At 40.8% G+C, this 22,742-nt stretch overlaps 1 protein-coding gene across 1 annotated transcript in view; it reads right to left on the bottom strand.

Moving 5' to 3' along the window:
* Window positions 1-12,644, bottom strand: part of ALDH1A2 (aldehyde dehydrogenase 1 family member A2) — a 51,665-nt gene extending 39,021 nt beyond the window's left edge. Inside the window, exon 1 of the mRNA XM_056499739.1 lies at window positions 12,520-12,644. Within this exon, the coding sequence (XP_056355714.1) occupies window positions 12,520-12,636 (117 nt within the window). The 5' untranslated portion in view covers window positions 12,637-12,644. The remainder of the gene's footprint in view (window positions 1-12,519) is intronic.
* Between the last annotated feature and the right edge of the window lie 10,098 nt (window positions 12,645-22,742).

Below are 22,742 nucleotides of genomic sequence, written 5' to 3'. Positions count from 1 at the left end.
TCTGCTTTTTAGAATTCATAAGGCTGATTGGGGAGAACTGGGTTTAAACTTTTGAAATATCCTGCTGTGCTTGGATACCTGACAGATTTACACCTCAAAGTACACAGTGGTGCTAAGGCTAAAATTGGACGTGGAGTGTTCTTGCAAGAGCCTATTACAGTCTCAGTCAAATAGAACACCTGAGGATATACCAAAATAATGCCAATGTTTGATAGAATTGAACATTTTTGTACATGACCAGCAAGCTATTCTGTATAGAGATGAAGGCCTGCATGAAAAATGAGCTCTTCTATTTAATTTTAAATAGATACAGGGTAATTACTTATGCAAATGAAAAACATGACCCTAAATTTTTGCCAAACATGCAGTACTAAAAAAGTGTATTAGGGCAAACCCAAAACCTGGTTATACTAAGCTTTCCTTAAATGAGCAAAGTGGGCTCTAAGGCTTGTCAATAAAGAGCTTTCTTTGAAAAACTTGAATACTCATGTATGCAGTCCTGAGATCCATTCTCCCCATTTCCTTTAAAATTCATGTTTCTTTTCCCCTTTTTTAACCAAACTCCATTTTTCTCTGCTGGACCCCCTTGTAGAGCTGCCAGAATATGGGCAAACCTCATTAGTTTCCCTGCTATCTACGAGACAGAATTTATGCCTCTAGTGAACACAATGATCACTAAATGGCCAAAATCATTATCAAGACTTTAATCTGAGAAATTTTTCACCCAGACACTATTAATTACAGCATGTCACCCAGTGCCCTACTTCTGCAAGGAGCACACCAGTGACAGCTGTTGGTGAAAGTTCATGGCATGCAGCCGTTGGCAGGTACCTGGTATTGGGTATGTTGCCAATCCAATCCAATGAGTAATAACTAAATTCCCATGGGACCTGGCTGAAGTCAGATGTTGCTATTCCTGGTTCACTGCTTTTAGTCTCCCTAAAGACCATTCAGACAAACAGCTGGAAGAGCTGACTACAAAGGTTCCCAGTCACAGGGAACCACACCAGGAAAGCAGGTAAAGGTGGGTAACAAGTTATCAAAGGATTTGTCCTGTTGCTCCCTCAAGGAAAGAAATTAACTGAGACAGAGAGCAAGAGCATGAACAGATTTGCATGCAGAATCCAGACGTTAAAAGCAATTGTCTGGGCTGATGGCTGATGGGAGGAAGAGCTGTGCTGCACCAGTCAGTGGGCATGTTCTGCACTGGACTCTTGCTTGGCATCTAAACAGGAGGGCCTTCCTTCTCCCTCATGCTGGTGTGCCTTACTAAAGCAAAATATTTCAGACATGAGTAGAAATGATACCAAACTGGAGTTCCAGTACTGTGACTGCTTTGCTCTGATAGAATATTCCTCCTCCTAAAGAGAAGTACAGAGGGGAACAACATCACCAGTTCCAGCTTCATCTGAGCTCATTATGCAGATCTTGCAGCAAGGAGGGCACTGCCTCCCTGACAACACTCAGAGGAACAACAACAGAGACAATTCCTGATGAAGTGACACAGAAAGAGAGCAAAGAGCACAAAGAAAGGGTTTTTTTCATCTATACCATGTGTGTGTATGTGTGTGTGTGTGTGTGTGTGTGTGTGTAGCGAGTACACAGAGAAGTGTGCAATTAATAACATACAGAAAGGCAGACATGCACCCACAGGTAAATACCAGCTCCAAAATTCATCTGTATTGCTATTTCCCAGAATACCATGTACAAAAATAGAGGCTTAATCTTCTTGTAGTCTGTCTGGTTTAGTAAGAGATCCTGCCTCTGACACTGACCTACTGTCTGAGTTAGTCATGGTTACACTCCCACAAATTTAAACTCCCCCATCTGTGAAGGAACCTTGTCAGAGTTTTACAGTTTACAGTGAGGCTGAATCAATTAAAGCCTTCTGAAAGATGTGAAGGAGCAGAATATTAACACTTGCAGTTGAGTGATGCCAGCTAAAAACATCTTTAGTAATGTAACAAATGGATTTAAAAATCACTATCAAAGGGTTGGACCACCAAGACTCCCAAGCCATCATCAGCATAGCTATAGCACATTCAGTGTTAGCCTTATATCACTATTTCAAATGAATTGTGAAAAAAGCAGAGCTTGATTTTAACCTCTTAGGAAAACAGCATCCAATAAACATCACAAAAGAGAAGAGGCCGTTAAGTAGCCAGGGTAAAGAAAGTGTGATTAGGACAAAAAGAGAAAGACCAACAAAATGTCAGGCACTGATGGAAAAGGGGGTAAAGGCTTAGCCAGATGTCCTGAAAAACAACTGTGCTTGTTTCTCAAGGTCCATGCAGGCCATTCTGGTACAGGACTGCTACAACTGTGTGCCACAACTGAAGCAACCCGAAAACATTAGAAGTCCCTTGATTTGAAAGGTTGGTGGTAATTTCTTTCTAGTTTTGAACAACTCAAGAATAAACTATTTCTGTTACAGATGAAAAGAAACACAAGCAAATGTAAAATGCATATATTATGGTATATAAATGCATATATTATTATAAACTTTGAAAATACCCAGTGGAATCAGGACAGTGCTTTTATGTGTGGGTGCAAAGAATGTTTAAAACATACTCCAAATATGTTTCAGACAACAAAATGAAGTGGTTCCTTAAAAAAAAAGAAAGAAAGAAATCTATGTATCCACCTGTCAGTTACATAAATGCCTTCTCAAATCAATTTGACAATATAAAGAAGTATTAAACCCAGTTTAAAATTAAATTCTATTTTAAGGACATTTTACACTAGCAGAGTGGTAAATAAAAGTGAGGTGCAGTGTCATGGGAAGTGGTTTCACAGTTGAGCTGAAAAGACTTTACAGGGTTTTTCAACAAACTAGATCACAATTTTCATCTAGGTCATCTTATAATTGGGATATAAAAGTGCAAGTGCCTATAAACCAGCCTAAGAAAGCTGAGTGTGAAAATGGGTGATCTGGACTGTATCATGGAGAGGAAAAAAACAGCGTTTTTTGAGCAAAGGGGATGAGAATTATCAGAGGCATAGCACACTTTTTACGTATAAGCTGTGCAGGGAGGACAAGTCGGGCTGCAGAGGGGGAGCATCTCTGTGTGCAACGCTTTGCGTGGGCACTGCTTGGAGGAGAGAAATAACACAAAATGCAGACCCCCAGATATAGAAGCAGTGTAGATTGTGGAGGATAATAGCAGGAGTAAGGTACTAACTTCTAAATAAGAGCAACTGAAGTGACATTGAAGTGGTACTGAAGAGGAAAAAGAGTATGAAGACAGTAAGGCTGGTGCCAAAATAACTCCGTATAAGTTCAGTGAAAGCTGCACTGAAATAGTGTGTCGAGAACAGAGTTTTCTGTATCCTAATGTAAACAACATTGACACAGTCCTGTCAAGGACTAAAAATTGTGCCTGAACCCCTGAGAAATGGTTACCATGTAAATAATTCTAGCTTCATTGCAGGAGAGAAACACAAGAAGAAGCCATACTCTCTGGGATACTAAACTTCAAGAGCAGATTTTTTTTAAAGAGGAAGTAGCTTAGAAACTCCCTGCTTGAAGCTCGGAAATTAAAATCCATAGAATCAGCATGGTGGCTTAAGAATGTGAAAGAGTCAAAGAAGATTTGCATTCCCAAGGCTAAAAACGGGAAGCACAAGGAAGAAAATAAATGGGGTGGCAAAGAAGGAATATATGAGAGGAAAAATAGGCTGGAAAACACAAAGGTTGCAAACACAAAAAATAAAAATTGCTACTAAACATATTAAATATTCTGAAGAAAATTACTGGAAAGGTAACACAAATAAAACAGCCAACAGAAGCCTAAAATAAATAAAAAGAAATAAATAAGCAGATACAGGCATGTGGGAGAGTCCTGGATTCTGAAAACAACCTGGCTATGGAAGGGAGATTGAAGATACTTCCACAGGTGGCTGCTCATTTTGGGAAGACCCTTATTTGGCTGTCCCAAAGTAGGTTATATTTCCGTTCAAAAATTAGAAAAGCAGAGCCACTAGTTGGAAGACTAGAAAATGACAGGTAAAATACTTGTTCTGGGAAATCATCTTTACTAAAAATCTAACACCAGCAGTAAACCAAAAATCATTTAAGGCTGTGTCCAGGGCAGGCTCAGTGCTTCACTTCCGTTTGTGCTGCAAGGAGTGGAAATAAATTCCTGAAATAAAAAGAAATCCTGAATGCTAATGCAACCTGAAGTCTACTGCATCAGCTCTTCCAGTTTTCAAAAGGCATCAGGAATTGCATAAAAGCCACTGAGAGTGTACCAGAGTGATGTTGGGTGTGATGAGGAGAAGGATGATGATGCTGATGCATTAAGTGGTGTTTTTCCCACTGAAGCATTAGAAAACAATGCCACAGAACAGACTTGGAAGAATCTTCCAAATGGAAAGATCTATTTCAGATGAAATGTACCCCTGACATTCTAACCAACTCTAGTCACTTGGGGCCAAATTTAAGGCTTGCTGACCTGTTCACAAGAGGATAAGATCAGCCTTTATAAGACGGTCTGAAAATACCTGTATTTACCCCAAATGGTAAAAAGCTCTGCTTTGCAAAGAAATCAGTCTCACTTTAAGAGATAAGACCTTACCCGTGTAAATACATGTGTTTGCAATTTCTGTCTGGAAAGGCACTTTCTGATTTTTTCTGAGTAAAACCCAAAGGATTTAGTGTAATCATTGCCACAGGACCAGAGCATGGTAAGAGGACAGTGTCCCCCTGGCATCCTCTTTCCAAGTTCAGTAAAGGGAACTGTTTTACTATGCAAGCTTACGGTATTTTTTATCCACTTCCCAAATGGATTTTTTTGTAACTCACTCATTTTAAATTAGGGCATACTATAAATCCACATGGAAATTAGCAAACATAACCTTTCTGTAACCACACCAGCTGCTGTAGGCCCCTCACAGCTGTACCACTGCATACTCTTAGATTCTGAGTTCAATTCAAATGCTTCATTACCTACAAATCCCTCACAGATTAAGGTCTGTGTACTCTAGTGGTCAGTGTGGCACCCATGTTTTAGCCTCCAGCTGAGGCCAATTGAGATAACCTTAAACATTTTCACTTGGGTCACAGAATGTGATGTGGATGGTTCTCTGCAGTATTTTCCCACTTCAGTCCAACAAAGCTGTAATACATTATGTTTCAAGTGACCAATATAGTTCATTAGGCTCTCTATTAAAGGCAATGACCCCAAGTGATCAAGGATTAGGTTCTTTTTTTCTTTTGTCATTTGGGAAGCTATTGCAGCAATGCTATTGCAGCAACACTTTGATGTGGCTCCACATATCACACTTTTAGTAATGAAGTGGTCCTAAACCTTAGTTCACCGTGTGACTCAGCATTGATGTGTCGCATTCATGTCAAAAGGTAAATTGCTATTTACAAGAAAAGACCGATGAATAGAAAGATGGTTTTGGACAAATTCTGAAATAGGGAACTTGTGTTTTGGAGAAAACCAGACAGGAATATGCAGTTTGAACAGGAATTCATTTGCTAAACACAACAGTAAGGAATGATTGAGCCCTTGGATGGCAATCAATGTTTAGACTTCATCGTTCTCTGCATAATACTTGGTAATAAATCTTCACACAGCTATTCATGCACTTACTGTGCTTTAAGTATGATATCTTGCCCCTTGTTTGAGGATTCCTCACTAGAGAACTGCATAGAATTGCAGTTTTCTGAAGATTTTTTTAAACCTCTACACTTCTGTGCCTATATTACATTTACATAGCTTCCTTATGATCTTGTCTTTGTTTAATTACATTTTTGTCTGTCATACAATATATTGGTTACTTGTTTCAGGGAATGAGTTCTACTCCTAAAAAAGCCCCATATAGATAAAAAGCTGTGAGGTATTTTTAGAACTGGGGAGAATTAAAGAACTTTCAAAAAATACATAGAGAAATGTTACAGTTCAGCCTTACAAAGATAGCTGTGAAACTGTAAAAGAGGAAATATGACTTTATGCAAGACCTGAGAAAGAATTTATGATATGGACCACTGAACTAATCTTTTGTCATTTATCTCTGTAAATGTGTGAGATTTCTTGGAAGATAGTTACTCAAATGAGGAGCCAAGATGAATCAGTGGATACAATTTATTTAGACTTTAAAAAGGCTTTTGATGATATAGTCCTTAGCAAGAGGCAATTAAGGAAAGTTAGTAACCATATGGTGAAAGATAAAGTCCTGCCATGGATTAAAAAGTGGTTAAGAGATAAGATAAAAAGACTGGAAATAAACGGATAATTCTCCCTGAAAAGAGGTTAATAGCAAGGTGCCCCTTCATTACTGTGACTGGCAATCGATATCTTGGCTCACCTGCCTTTGCAGATCATTAATACTAAGGTACAGAGTTTATAGATAAAAATGTTCAGGCTAATCAGAGTATTGTAGAAAATATTACTGGGGTTGAAGTTAAATGACATTTGGGCAACTCAAGGGAGATTTGAGTTGGAAATTTGTGAGGAAATTTGAGTGAGGAAATTTGCCAAAGGCAGGAAATACAAAGCCTTTGTATTTCCAAGAGCCAAGCCTCTTGGAAGGAAAGGTTCAGACAACTTCTGGATGCTGATCTGTGCCCACTGATTTGCAATGTCCATGAACTGCCCACTGAAGGGAACTGGTCATGTGCATTGTACAGAAAGGAGGACAACTGGATCCCGTGGTTCCATGGTGTGGTCCTCCTAGGCAGTTTATGGCAGTGAATAACTTCAAACTGGCAGAGCCTATTAAGATCTGCAGGGAACAATTTTGCATGGACAGGGAGATGGACAAGCTGCATCAAGAATTTTTGGGCAGTGGGAATTATCAGAAAATGCAGATCTACAAGAGAGAAATGTAATATGGAAATGCACCAGAATTGGTCAACTTCTGTGGGAAATGTTTCTGAAGGATAAAATGAAACAGAAAATTAATGAGTGACTTTTTTTTTTTTTTTTTTTGGTCAGAATGAAAGATTGTGAGAGGGTGTGCATTATTCCTTGCTCTATCCAAAGTCCACCATCATGACTGTTCTTGAAGCAAAGACCTGAATCCTACTTTTCCTTCATTAGTGTCCTGCCTACTGGGCTATCAAGCTAATGGTCTGAGACCTCATAAATACTTAGAAGTGAATTATCCAACAGCAGATAGCATGAAATTCTTCCCAAAGACAGTCAAAGTTGGCAAAATTTGGACCTATCACCCATCAGAATCCATATTCTAGGAATCCATATTGAAGTTTCTGCTCTGCTTCAGAGCAGTGGTGTGAATTTGTCTGCCTTTCAACTCAAGCAAGTGCTTTGATTATTACTGGCCTTCTGGTTTTGGTATGAAAATAAATGCATGGATCTTTTGCATTTCAATACTTGAAGTGTTAAACATTTTTTGCAATGAGAAAAGCAATGAGAAAGTCTTTCAGTGCATCATCCGACCCTACCAACTGGACAGAGCCAGCAATATATTATTGTACTGCTTGATGCATTAAACCAGTGTGCATTTCCCCTAAATATCCAGCCTCTCCCTGCAGATTCAGCACAGTAAGAGGTCACTGCTGCCATAGTTACCCCTCAGTAACACAGCACTCTGCCGCAGTTCCCTAGTTGAGGCCAGTTCAGCCCTGTGCTTTCTGTGTTTTTAAGGCTCATAACTTGTGGCTGTACTGGAATAAGGAAAGGCAGGGATTGGATACATGCAAAGCTTTGCTTGTTTCTTGTCCCCTCATGCAAAACCTGAGTAAATTTGGTTTGTGAAGAAGACCGTAAAGGTTTGAGAGGAAAGACCAATCCCACATTGAGGCTACTAATTGGAAGGAAGTACATAAATATTTTCTGATCACTGAGTTGATGGATTGTAATACTGAACACAAAGTATGAAAACACTGGGAGAGAATTCAAACTCAGATTTAAACAACAGTAAATCTGCATAGAGCATGCACACTGAAACATCATATGTGATGATACAGAGCAGCATCCCTAGTGCCAGCATCAGATGCTGAAGTGTTCCACAAAGGAGTAAAGTAGCTGTTCTATTTGTCTACTCTTCATGCAAGCATCTCTAATTTTCTGAGCCCCATCTTTTGTAAAAGAGCTGTGCTCACCTAGGTGACCTAAAAGCCAAGCTGTTTTTTTCAGGCATCGCGCAGTGGATCTGACTTCAAAAACACTAAAGTAGCTCATTCAGAGAAAGATGGGAAAGTGCATGTATTCCTCACTTACCTGAGTTTTGCCAAAGCTTATTTTCTGATCAAAAAACAACAAAGATTCTGCATATTAATCTAAATAAAATAGATTTCCTGCCTCCTGTCATAATGTTAGCCTAGAATTTTATCTGGAAAACACGTACTGGAAATTTTAATGGAAAGGGTAATGCCAAGGAAATGTAATGGGAATGAATATACCGAAACCTATCAATAAAATACTTCAAATCCTGATGCTTATCATATAACAATTTAAGATGTATTTGTTAGCTTTTGTCTACCCAGAAGCAGTTTGCCTACACTTCAAACAAATTCCTGTATACAGCTTTCTGTTGCAGTGCTGGATAGTTTACCTGGCCTGTGTGTAGAAACTGGACAGATTTTAGCCTGTGGTGTAAGGGTAGAGGCAAATCCTCTTACACAGGACAAAGAAGATATGGTTGTCAGCTAAATCACAGGCTGTTAATAGAGAAACGTTTCATATACCTCCTCACTGCCACTGCATAACTTCATCCCTTTAGGGCACCTCTTCCTAAAAAGCTCTCAAAACCACAATTCCTCAGCTTTTCCTTATGCTAAAATTGTTCAGCTCTTGCTCAGACTTAAATCAGTTGGCAAGCAAGAAACAAAACTCAAAACATCGATTAGTTTGCTCGACATGATGCAAGAGAGAACGCTTATTCACTCAGCTACCTGACGCAGTAACAGAGCTGCAACAGGACAGAGCCCTGGGTTCCTCATTCCGTACCAGGCTGTCCTTAAAAGAGTCAACCTGACTTGTTAAAACCACAAAGAAAATATTTTGTAAAGCAGGTGTGATTATGCCATAACAAAGGAAGGACAGCCAAATCCTGCAGAAATGCCTTCAGCTTCTCAAATGGAGACAGGAAGAGGGAAACACTGCAAAGGGCTCAATCCATAGGGCTGATTCCATATCTACTGTCAGATACTTGGGAGACAGTCTCCGGAAGGAAAATGGAGTTTCACAAAAGCTTAGAAGAGACGGGCATCAGTGTAACAGTGCAAACCCTCTGACTACCCTCAGAAGCTGTCAGGGGCTGTGCTGCCGGTGCTAAACATGCTGATACATGTCCTTAGCAGACATCATACTACTGCTTCTCTCACACAGCTGATATTTCTGGAACAGCCCAACATTCGGGGAGAGTTTCTGACACAAAGTTGCCTTTTGTAGAAGCGTGACTTATTCCCAGGGAGAGGCAGGATCCCCTTCCTACCTTCGTGCCCCCTTACATATGGAGCACATCACTACCAGTGTGCTCCTGACAAGCCTGAGGGGGCTTGCTGTGCCACAGGGCTGTGGAACAACCTAATTGCATGCAATACTCCAAGATGCTCTGCTCTGCAGATGCAATCGCTCCCCAAATGATAATGTTAAAAAGTAAAGAGTTAAGAGTCATCATAGTGAAAAGAGAGATAATCCTGAATGTAGCATTTCTAGTACTTGCCAGGCACACAAAACTTAACCCTGTGTGCCTGAACACTCACCTGCATGTCTGGTTCACATCCTGCTCACCAGTTCTTATTACGCACATCTACAGCACTTGATTTTTCATAGACCCTGCTAAGGTATGAAAAACTGGGAAAAAAATTTCTAATGACTGTTCTTCTAAAGCAGCATGGGCTGACTTCTAATACCAAAGTCCCAATAGCTACTGCTGCACATCTTACATAAAACCATGGCATCGAGTAATTTTCATCACTAAATCCTATTTTTTCTGACCTACCCGAACGTACATTGCCTCTGGGTGCTCTGTCAGGTGTACAGACTGGAATGATTTCACATACAGTTTTCTGCTTATTTCAATAAACTTACCAGAATAATATTTCACGAGTTTTAACAATTCTGCTAAGTAATCGAATAAATGAGAATTACACAGGTGATATTTATTTCATCTATGTAGTTGGAAGGGGCTTTCATAGCAGCCCCAAGGGTAATGCAGTTATTAAAAGATTAATGAATAATTTTCTTTTTCCTGGTACATATTACAAATCTTTAACAAAATTCACTTAGGGAATCCTGGAATTTTAACTGTACTCCCCTAAAGAGCCTGTCTATTTACCAACTTTAGAATTACAGAAATAGAATTTAATTGGCAAAAAATATTTTAAATTTTTTCACTAAGTTTAAATGTTCATAGATACTTCTATTTTTTCATGAAGAATTAACTCCCAAATGGTTAAGTTTCTACATTCATAGACACCTGTAATAAAGACTTCAAGAATTCTGTGTCCTGGCTGTATATTTAAAATTCAGTTAACAAGGAGAGAGCCTGCTAGGAATGCTTACAGATGTCTGATTTTACAAGGTCTGGGATTGTTGTTTTGTTTTTTTTTTCCTTGCCCAAGTGCTTTAGTCCAATGTTATTTATTGTTTATGGAAGTTGTTTGTCATTTAAGACATGAAGTGACCACTCCCCCAAAAGAAAGAATCAGGTTACAATCCATTATTTCATTTTTGATTGTTTTTCTTTGTAATAGGTGGGAAAGTGGATCCTAGATAAAAGTCCTGCCCAAGACAAAACTCCAAGCTGAAGACTCCAATTATCTATAAATCACTTGAATTTCCTGCAGAGAAAGAGAAAAAGGAGGAAAGAGCAAGACAGACAGAAAAACAGAGACAGAGGATATGCCAAGTGAAACATTTGATACCTGTCCTAAACCAAAATTTTCTCAAAAGCAACCAGGAGTCACCTGATATCTCAAACCCAAGCTTAGAAGAAACACGTTGCTGTTGTTTTTGGCTTAATATTGAAATTAAATAACTTTATTTTAATTGTTCCACTAGTATAAAATGTGTAAAAGATCTGAGGTGATGGCGTGTATTGATTTATTAAAGGTCACTGTACATTCTCACAGAAAGAAACCTATGACTGCTGACGACTGCTGTATTTTTCAAAGATTTTTAGAAACAATTCTCCAGTTTTAGAACAGAGAAATGCAAGTACATTTATGATGCAAACTGGCTGTGATACTATTCTCAAGTATTTCCCACCAAACCCTCCTGAAGCACAGTTCACACTAAAACCAGCAATGAACAAAATTCATGCCAAATACTCTTTGCACAGTATGATTGCTCCCTAGGTGTAGCACTACACAGCAACCAATAACTTCATTCCTTACTTATTTAACTACTTAAAAAGATATTGTGAGCAAGAAACTATCTGCATTTTTAGATTTGCATACTGCAGATTGCATTAAAATGTAATGAAATTTAAAATAGTTGAACTTTCCTCTGAAACATTCTTCTAGAACAAGGAATCGCTGTAACAAATTAGAAGACAAATTAGTTTTGGCATCCACTAAAAAAAGAGAAAAGATGAAAAGCTTTTAAAGTGATGATATGGAGGAAAAAAATTACACTACATCGGCCAAAATGAGTCTCCTATCAGCATTAAAGCTCCTGAAGTTGTATTTCCAGTAGATAAAAATGTTATCACCTTTTTCCAGTGCTGATGTGCTTATTTTCCTATTAAGTTACTTGGTAATTAGAAACAAAGTCTGACACATTGTAATCTGTTTATACAATAGATCTGAAACCTCTACAACAGAAATTAAAACATTCTTTAAAGATACTGAGTATGCAAAGATTAAAAATATATAAACGAATTTTAAAATGCAAAACTCATTTACAAACAAATGACTGTTCCAAAGCCCATTTTAATCAACAAAACCAATTTTGTCTCGTAAGACCACAGAAACTCAGCAGATTTTTTTCTACATTGACCCAGTGGGTTTGTTCTTAACCCTCTCTTTATGAAAATCACTCTTAAAGGTTTGTAGGAAAAACATGCCCTCTTGCAATATTGTTCAAGGGTGTATTCAAGAATCACGGAAGTTCGTAGAGACCTGTTCCAGCGCTGTAACAACCTGGTAGTATTAAGAGTCCTCCAGGAAACGTAAAAGAGTCCCTTGGGCACACAGGGTAATTCAAGAAAGAAAATGTTTTTATTTTCTGATTGAGATACACAGGTATATATAGTTATGTCCTATGAAGTACATCAAAAGCAACCAAAACATACCCGAGAACTACTGATTTTGCACTGAAAATAAACCCAAACAGTAGAAAACAGTACATTTAAAGAGAAGTGGTAAAGCCAGTCCCATCAGATCCAATTTGCTTTCTGCTATCCTGTGGTTTTTCAGATGATTACAGGGCTAAAAATCTTTTTCTTTTATTACAGATTCAAAGCAGTCTTTTAGCAGTTGTTTTTTTTAATCTCTACACTCAGGTTGGGTAGGGCAGAATGAAACCGATTTTAAGCAAAATCCCTCCTTTGGGGAGAAAACCATGAATTTCTTTGCTAGAACAAACGAACACAACTTACCTTGGTGTATTTGATTTCAAGGTTGAGAGTGGGAGAAGGCAGCAGATGCAGAGATGCCATCAGTGCTGCAGGATCTGCCTTCACCTCCCCTGGCATCTCAATTTTACTGGAAGTCATAGTCTTGGGGGGGGTTTATAACACCACCGATCCCCCCGCTCTGCCCTGATGCTGTGTTGTGTTTTGGGTTGGTCCCCCCCTCCAAAGCCCAGCGCTGAAGATGTTGCTCTCCTCCTCTGTATATAGGCAGGTGTCAAGCCGGGTCTCTTCTTATTGGACATGGGGGCAGAGGCAGGGGGGCAGGTCCATCCTACCTAGGGCGAGAGCGGCACAGCCCCGCTCACTGCGGCGCAGCCTCCCCGGGCCCCCGGCCCCGCGCCCCGTCCCGTCCCGTCCCGGGCATTCCCGGCACGCCGGGAGAGCACGGAGCGCCCGCAGCGCTCTCTGCCCGCCGCCCGCGCAGCGGCACCGGGGAGCGGCACCGGGAAGCGGGGGCACCGGCACCGTCGTGTTCCCCCTTCAGCTCCGGGACCGGTCCCGGCATCTCGCGGGGAGTCCGGCCAGCCCCGGCTCGACATAGGCTGGGGAGTCCCGGCCGCGGCGGGGGTAGCGGGGTGAGGGGAGAGCCCGGGCTGCGCTAGGGAAGCCCTGTCGGGCCGGGCTGACCGGGGCACGGTACCCTGGGCGGCTGCGCTCGGGCGCGGAGCGGATGGGGCAGGGCGGGCGACCCCTCATGGGACCCGGCCCGGGGGAGGAGGAGGCACGGACAGGGCGCAGCCTGAGGGGCAGCGTGTCCGTGCCCGTGTATGTGTCCCCTCCCCGTCCGGCCCCCGCCGCCCGCTGCAGTCCCGGGCTGCCCTCCTGCCGGCCGGGGGCTCCGCGCCTCACCTGGCGGCCGCTCGCCCGCCCAGCCCCGCTCCCGCTCCCGGGCAGTTCCCGGGAGCTCCCCGCCAGCCGTGCTCACAGCGCGACCTCCGCTCCCCAGGCCGACCCTCTTTTCCCGTGGCGGCGGCGCCGCCGGAGCGGCCGCGCCCCGGCCCTCGGCGCTGCCGCCCCGCCGCGTCCCGGAGCCGAGCGGCCCCGCGAGGGCCCCACCTGCCGCCGCCTCAGCGCCATCGCCGGCCGCCTGCTGCCCCCTGCCGGCCGCGCCCGCCGCCGCAGCGCGGGGAGCCGCTCCTCACGGGCCGGGCGGCAGCGCCTCGCCTCACCTCACGGCTCGGGCTGCAGCGCCTCACGGCTCGGGCTGCAGCGCCTCACCTCGCGATCCGGGCGGCAGCGCCTCACCTCGCGATCCGGGCGGCAGCGCCTCAGGGATCGGGCGGCAGCGCCTCACGGCTCGGGCGGCAGCCCCTCAGCTCACGGTCCGGGCGGCAGCGCCTTTGGGCCGGGGCAGGGTCCGCGCCCGCTTTTCCCGAAAGCTCTCTGCAAAAGGAAGAGGCTTAAAGGGCAGAAAAACTTGTTCGAGCGACAGCCATCTGATTTCTGGGGGGCCCTCTTAGCGAGAGGCGACGTCGTGCAAGAGAAGAGCTGGGCAATACTGTACAGCAGGTTACTGGGAAGGCAGCGGCCAAACGGAGCCAGAAACACGAGCTGACAGACATCAGAAACTTATTGTCAGTCCTACACGCTCCCTGGTCAAACCTTCGGCAGAAAACATAGAAAGCCCAGGCCTTTTTCATTAGTTTAGGTAAAATCAGTGAAGTTCTGCTCACTGATGCAAACACTCCCAATGTTTTGAACCTGATCAGATATCATGTTTTTAAGTTATCACATACCAGATAGATGAACAAAGAAAGGACACCAAAGCTGCAGCTGTTTAAAGTTGGCAAAACAAAGCAACAAGAAATACACCACATGACCTTCTCATTGACATAGTCAACAATGGGATCTGACCATGTTTTGATTTTATTACAGTATTTGTTTGTTGATGCCCTTTATATTCCTCACTCCATCTTTGACAAGTTCTCAGACAATTGAAAATATTGTCCCAGCATTCTCTTAGTGTTTGTACAGGAGCATGGGACAAAGATTGCTTGGGCACAGACAGGCAGCAGCACAAGGTACAGAGTGCCAGTTAAGTCATTTCAGGGTTAACATGTAAATTTCTGTAAATTTCCGTCTCACTAATGAAGAAGACTGCAGATTTTGCTTTCTCTCATTTTCAGTCTTTTTTTTTTTTTTTTTTTTTTTTTGACCTGACAGAGGAAATGGATTCATAATATTCTGCTGTAATGTGACATGCAGAGCTGTCAAACTGTGACACTTGGGATGAGTGAGACATTTAAACGTCAGAAATTCAATTTTTAATGGCACACTGGCAACACAGACCTAACACTTCATCACAAGCATGACACCTACTAAAAGCCATTTTAAAATAAATCAGAGTGGGGATGTGCTCCTTTGAAAAAAGAACGCATTTAAACAAGTTTCAGGAATGAGGAAACTGTATGACAGTTTCATTATTAGATCAATAAAATTCAGGAGATTTTGGTGAGAAGAGATTCCAGTGTGTGTGAAGATGCAGCTCAAACCCACATAATCTGGACTTGCTTAAGTGACCTTCATAACTTCTTGCTGTACAAACCACACTCTTCTTACATCTAAAAGCAATTCAATTTGGAAAAGCCCTGGGAGACCTTTGGACCAAGGGCTTGTTGGCATTCCTAGATGGAGAAGGGGACTGCACTTACCTTCTACAGGCTCCTGGTGAGCAGCCACGCTCAGAGGGCTCCCCAGAAGACACAGCACGCGTGTCCTTGATCTTCCAGACAGCGAGGGACTGACTGGAGTTCTCTCCCACCAGGGAAGACACTGATGCCTCAGCCTTGGTGCCAAGGCCAAGGTGGGCTCTCACCAAGGACAAGAGCAGCTCTGCCAAGCAGAGTGAGGAATGAAGTCTTAGAGATTTTGGGGATGCTGATGGACCCAGCCTGGGGAGCTGCTTCCAGGCTCCAGCACCCCACTGGCTACTTCATGACAGCAAGTCAAGTCATGGCATCAAACCATGCAAGCGAATGTTTAATATTTAATATGTAATTTACTGTGGAAGAGATTGCCTTGGACACCAGAACAATAACTCAGTAAAAAAAATTAATAGGGAAGGAAATGAATTCATTTGTGAAAGAAAAAGTGAATCCAAAAAAAGAAAATAAAGAACAGAAACAATACTTGGGGTTCAATTCAATGGTCCCTAAGCACCTCTATGCAACAGAAAACCACTAATTGCAATGCTGTAGTTTCTGGTAGGGTTTTTGTGGTCTTTGCTTGTTTTTTTGTAAACTTGCAAAACTAAACCAACTGTCAATGAAGTTTAACTGGCTTGTTTTCTCTCACATGAATGGGTTTTAATTAAGCTTTTACTTAGACAGCAAATCAGGAAATAAATATGTTCTGTTTCAGACTGCAATGACAGAGTCTTCACACTTTCTGATGAAATGGTTGTCAATAAAATGAAGAACAACCAAGTGACTTTGTTTCCTGCTTCAGTGTTAGATTTTAAGCTAGTATACAGCCAACATCAAAATCATTCCTTCAGGGTTTTGTTTTCTATATTTGGAGTGATCTGAATGTATTTGAAGATATACCTTTGTTACATTTTGAAGCCTCAATTTCTCCACCCACCCCCTGCAGCTGGTATTATTTATAGATAAGGATATAGACCTGGCTTATACAAACACGATCTGATGGGAACAGGACCTATGGTAGCTAGACAAGGTTCAAAAGAAAAAGTTGCAATGTTGAAGACAATACAGATGTAATTAAGGCATTCCTGAGTTTCTCAGAGGGTTTTTTTTTCTGCTCTATGTTACTGTGTACCTGCTGTCTAAATGAAGTCATAGAACTAGAGGATGAGGTGAAACTCTTTGTACCTCAAAACGTCTTTTGGGCAGATTAGCTGTGCCAGAACACATATGGATACACCACTGAAATGGGCAGTAGATGCAGCAACTCCAACAACACTCCAAGCAAGAGCTCTTCATTCTCACTATTTCTAATCTGTGAACATTTCTTATGCTCCTGAGTGAGCTCCAGAAAGCACTGTCACACACAGGAAGGAACTGAGTCACATCACTCTATCAGACACTTCCAATGATTCCTCTCAAGATCAACTGCAAAATCTACCCCGAATTATTTCAATATGACCCATAAGTTCTTTTATATATAACTTTTTCTCTCAACTGTTCCACTACTACTTAGCAAGGATATTCCTGGTTCCTCATACAAATTCAGTATTGATTAAGAGATCCCACTCCTCTGTACCCTTTGCCTCCTGCTTCAGTAAATGTCTCTTCCTATTTCTTGTGTGCTTTATAAATTGCTTTTGGAAGAAAAGTAAAGATTGAATAAAAATTTCCCCTAAGTTATTTTTCAGCTCAGACTTCCACTTAGGAAACCTGAACTTCATTTTCTGATATATACATTAAAGCTTCAACCTCAGGTGTTCTATTTTAATTGCCTGCTATTTTCATTACTGACCATGAGGGCAGAAAATGCTCTTCAGAAGATACTTGTATTTTAATTTATCTGCAAACATAAATCACACATTATAGCACTTTTTTCCTCTAGGTTAATTGAATCAATTCTCTAAATGTCTCTATGCCTGACCATTGCAAAAGACTCACTGGTTGAAGTCTCTTTAAGAATTATGGCCCTTGAGCTGTGTGCAGGATGAGAGCAGTGCTTGCTCCAGACAAAGCTATATTATACATAGAAAGTCAAAAGGTATTGTTATACACCTAAGCAATATGATCTGTGAAGCAACACCCACAATAATGTGAGGATCCTCTAAAACATTATTTTAGAATTTTTCATGTATCTCAGTGAATCAGTTGTTTTAATATCAAAAACATTTATTAATAATTGTTTGAGTCTGGATATATCTTAAGTTATAAACCAACAGAATAAAATCTACTTTTACTTTCCTTATTTCCACATTACCTTTAACACCAGAAAAATATGCTGATATCAAGAGCAACCATTTTATTACTGAATATTCACAAATGTCTAATGAAAACTTGATTTAACACTTTTTTTTTACTAAAAATGAGTCAAATTGATAATTTTTAGTAAAATGAGTCAAACAGATCAGCTTTCTTACCTGTCATATTGGCCATTTTATACCCAGTAGAACTGTTAAACACTGGCAAATTAACAGTTGATAAATTTATAAAATTTGCAAAAGGCAGAGGTCTAAAGGGCAGAATAATTTGAACAAGCAACAGGGATTCAGAAACAGTTGGTAAATTTACCAGTTGTTGCTAAATTTTTGGTAAATTTATGGTAAATTTAGTCCAAAACTGAAATGCAAATGTAAGGATTTAAGCAAGCTTCAAATAATTCAGTGAGAGTGATAGAGAAGAAAACGCTTGAAAAAGCTCAATGTTTGACTCACTTTATAACTGGGTCATTTTCAAAAATTAACATTTTAGTTTAAGGCAGCAGCTGAAATGTCCCCTGTCCCTCAGTGGCCAGAGTGACCTTGGCAGTGCTGCAAAGAGCATGTGCTGGTCACTGGGAACTTACAGGGAACGTGCTCTTGGGTGTAGGGATTTTATTCTGAATTTTAACGTATAAAAAACTTTCTGTTTTGAATTTCTCTTCAATTTACCTGTTGAAATTTATTATTTGTAAAACACATTGAGCCTCAAATGGATTGACCTTCTGCTAATGTGTATCACCTAATGAATGGATGCAATTAACTAATTCATATTGGAATATTGCACTTTCCAGCTCACATTCATCATCACTAAATGTGTGATCTAGTTTGCAAGTTTAAATTTTTTATTATTACCCTTTAAACTAAAGAAATAAGTCTTATATTTAATTACCTGAACTTACATATTCAATTAATAGCTTCATTACCTTAATGAACATAGATACCATGCAGAAGTAACAAAAGATTGCTGCTGGGTCTGCTCCCAAGTATACCCTATAAAGTGGCAGCTATGAACCTCAGAACACCTTTTTTTAATTAAAAGTTCTTGATTGTGGAGTTTCAAAGGAATTTGGCCTGGCAATCTAATATTCTTATACAGGGCCTGAGATAAATATATAATCTATGTTCTAAATATTTAACATGTAAAAGGAATCCCAGAAGCAAAACTTGTATCTGGAAGGACAGAGGATTTAAGCAATCAAATGTGAATAATTCTGAATGAAAGGGAATTAAAAGAATGAAAACCAGGCAGACTGACAACTCACCTACTAAAGGATGAGAGATGAGTGGAACGTGGAGGAAAACAAAAAAATCTCTTCTTGTGGGAGAGAGGAGTGAAAGCACTGGGAGCAGAATGTCTTACAGAATCTTCTTCTGCAACAGAGGATCAGACTGTGGCTGGATGGCTTCTTTGGAGGGCCAAGTAGAGTGGGAGACAGGTGAAAGTAGGTGGGTTGGTGAGTCAGATACAGGAAACACTGTCACTTTCCCAGTGGGAATCAGGTTTTAGAACCATGAATAAACTGTCCTAGTTAGCTCCATTTATTTGCCAAATACACAACTTTGCTTTTGTGTGTCAGTAGAGTCAAATCTGTCATTATCTTTGGCTTTCATGTTACATTCCTTTTATCAGCTAGGTAGGCTCAAATCTCCTCCTTTTCACAGCCCTACAAGTAGCCTTAATAAGTCTCAGGGCTGCTATAGGGAACCTGTGCCCTGTAGAATGATGAAAGGTTTTGGTAACGTATCCCATTCAGGTTAAGAAAACACAGGCTTTAGATCCTGCAAAGTCCACTGGATATACTTTGAGGTTTTCTTCATGCTGCATTAATATATTTAGCAAGATGCCTTTTATCTTTAATAGCAAAGCACTTGAGAAAAGGAAATAGGGAGGAAAAAAGAGTAGGGAATTGGCTAAAACAAAGCATTTGTCTGTACTAAATTGATCTATGCCTTAAAAGCAAAATTCTTCTTATACTGAAACAGTCTTTCTCTGAATGCATTCAGGAAGTGAGACTTGCCCATACCATAATCTACAGATAAGCTCCTCCTAGAGCTGAGGAGGCAGCACAGCCCAGTGCAGCTGATAACAGTGGTGCACGTAAGCATCTGTCCAGCATTGCCCTGACACTTCCATGTGGTGCCAGCACTGACAGCCCTGTCATGGGGCCCTCTGCACTGGAATGTTATCTGTGCCCCTCTGTGCCAACACGGCTGTTTGAGAGATTAAACTGGCTCAGAAACTCTCAGGCAGGGCCTGTGTTACCATGCAAGCTTTGAAATTTACTATCAGTTATACAACTATGCATAACATATATGTGTGTGTCATCGTGTGTGTATGCATCAGTTATGCACTGAGGCCTAATGGTGTGCCCAGCCAGTCAAGAACAAAGCAAAGCCCTGCATCCTGCTCTAGAGAAAGTCCAGTTTAGTTCTCCCTGAAATCAGTGTCAGCAACAGCAGACATATTTATGTCAGGCCTAAAGATTACGAGCAAAAAGCTTGAGGCACACATATTTGGTGAGGGCTTGATCTCATATTCATTATACAGACAGACATGTTTTACCTGGACATCGAGATCACAGAGAAGAAAGAACAAATTCTCAAGGGGTCCCCTTGTGTGCCCTGCCCCTCCTCCAAGGTAGATAAAACTGAGCTGCACATTACAAATATTTCTCACCTTGAGCACTTTTTCACAGGGGCTACAGCAGAGACAGAGGGACGATCAAAAGATACAAGAACAGCAGAAATAGAGGGTTTATGTACTAAAACACTTAGAATGCTGAATTAAGTGTGTTCAGATCTTCCTCACCTGAACTTTCTCTTTGACTTCCCTGGCAGGAGAACCAATCCATAAAACAGAGAATGCTCCTTATGTACCATGCAGCATTTCTGTATGAAAATTGAGATATAAATTAAGCAAAGGCATTTCACCAGGGATCTGAATTAGAGGTACACATTCAGAGTTAGTCTAATTCAACTAAAATCAGCAGACTTTAAAATAATTTGGCCCATATTATTACAATACAAAAAATATATGGTGTATTTACAACCTTGGTCTCTCCAGCTGTGTTGGTTTAGGTTTTATTACATCAGTAACAACAATTTATGTGATACTCTGAATAATGTGCTATTAAAAATTCAGTACACTATATATTGTTACCCATGGGATTTAAACTGTGGGAGCTATGTGCATTATTCTCTACTTTGCTATTTCTATAGGAGTGAAGATTACTATAAAAATGGTTAGGTTATATACATCATGTGAATTCCTGCTCTGCTTGAATCCAGGTGAAGAGAAGAAATAGTTCAGTCCAGACTGCCTTGGGGGTAAGGGTCCCAAGAGTCTGTCTTGCAATCTAAGGTTACACTGATCCCACATTCAAGCAGGAAAATAATATCAGTGTGCTTTTTTATGTCTTTAAAGGACGCCAGTAGATTTGTGAGGCATAACCTCCCTTAACAGAATCCATTTGATGTTTATACAGAGGATCAGCTTTATCTGTGTGTCTATTGATTTTACTTTTTACAGCAGTTCATGTAATTTTCCTGGCACAGAAGTCACACTGATGTTTCTGTAGCTCCTATGATCACCTTTGAAAGACACTTGAAGCACCAGCAGATCACCAGTATATTTCCTATCTTCTATTTTGCTGACATTACATCAGGATCAGCAAAAAAAACCAACCCACTGGCATTAGCACTTGAAAAGGTGAGCATATTAATCCCTTGGTGGAAATACTGCACAGCTCCAGCAATTAGTTACTGATTAATTTATAAATTTCTCTTGAAATGTTTCCTGATGATAATTTATTTTAAAACAGTTGCTCACACTCAGCCCACCAAAGCTAGCAAGGCAAATAATTCTTTTAGCTGTGGGCATAGCCACACTGAATGTTTATTCTGTGCTTCCATCCACCATGGCTTTACTTACAGTCTCCCAGGACTCCTCTGGTAATGGAATTTGAAAACATTTAGACTGTTACTTTCACATTCTTGGCAAAACCTTAAAATCTTTTTGGTGAGATTTCTTGTGGTTCTACATTTAATAATGTATGCTCCTTACTTACTTACATAACTTCCATTTTTGGAGGATGTCTTCATTTTCTTCCCTCAGATGACACAGTTGTCAATATTTATGGGTGGCACTGCCAGTATCCTTATCATTTTGACTCTGGGAGCAGGGCCCAGGTGAGGCAGCAGTAGAAAACAGTAATCACAGCACATTTTCTTTCCCTTTGCCAACCAGATGTTCTGTTGCATACAACCAAAAGGCAGTAAAACAGAGGATTAATCAAATAGACAGTAATTAAAGTCAAAGCTTTCATGCTGTTTATCTTTACACTTTGTCTTTCTATGCTACATACATATTTGTTAATTTGGTAAATGTCCTAGAATCTCTTTCTAAATAGAAAAGGAGAAACTTAATTTAATTATTCTGAGCTGTTCCCTTTTCTCTTTTCTCTTTGAAAATGTGGTAATGCCTTTAAATTTCCACCTGTCCAAAGCTGGAAGGATTTACCGAGGGAGAAGTCATCCCCTGTGTATTCTGTTCTTCAATATTTCCTTAGGGCACTAGCTTGAATCTCATTATGGAGCCGAGGAGAACCTTTGGTCTAACTTAGCATCACAGTTCTTACTAATGGAGTTCAATCATATGATTTTTATAAAGTATTGAAGAAAATCTAATAAAAGCAAATGTGGAATAGATGTATTTGTGCCAGCTCTCCACCCGGCAAAGACAGAAAATTCATACAAGTCAACATGATCTGAACAAATGAGTATGAATTTCTGTCCCTGACATGTTATTACCCCACTATTAGTTGAAAATAGCATTAATATCTTCATACCTGCTATGAGACCAAATTCAGAGCTATCTACATACTACTTTATGAGCAAGACTTGCATCTGCATAAGAGAAAGAATCGCTATGGACAAACAACTAAAAATTGCTTTCATAAATGTGTTTTTTTATTTATTTATCATTTTCCTGAAAGAGAGGAAGTGGTTTATCTCATTCCTGCTGTAACAAACATCCTCCCAAGCATCCTCCCTCAGTTCTAATGTATACATTATTCTGAAAGACTTCTCTCACAGACATAGCAAACATATAGCCTAGCAGGCTGTGATAATTAGGGTCCTGAATAATATGTTTGTTTCTCAGTGGTGCGGGGTACAGGTTTCCCAGCTGCCATACACAGGCTATTTTCAGGGGCTTCCCCGAGGCGGGCCCAGCGGTCTGAGGCACAGGCAGGACCTGAAGAGCAGGAGTGGAGCTGTCCTGCAGCAG

This window comes from Oenanthe melanoleuca, chromosome 10 (genome assembly GCF_029582105.1).
Source record: "Oenanthe melanoleuca isolate GR-GAL-2019-014 chromosome 10, OMel1.0, whole genome shotgun sequence".
Taxonomy (NCBI): Eukaryota; Metazoa; Chordata; class Aves; order Passeriformes; family Muscicapidae; genus Oenanthe; species Oenanthe melanoleuca.
The sequence above is the reverse complement of the archived record's forward strand: the minus strand, read 5'-3'. Positions and strand labels throughout refer to the sequence as shown.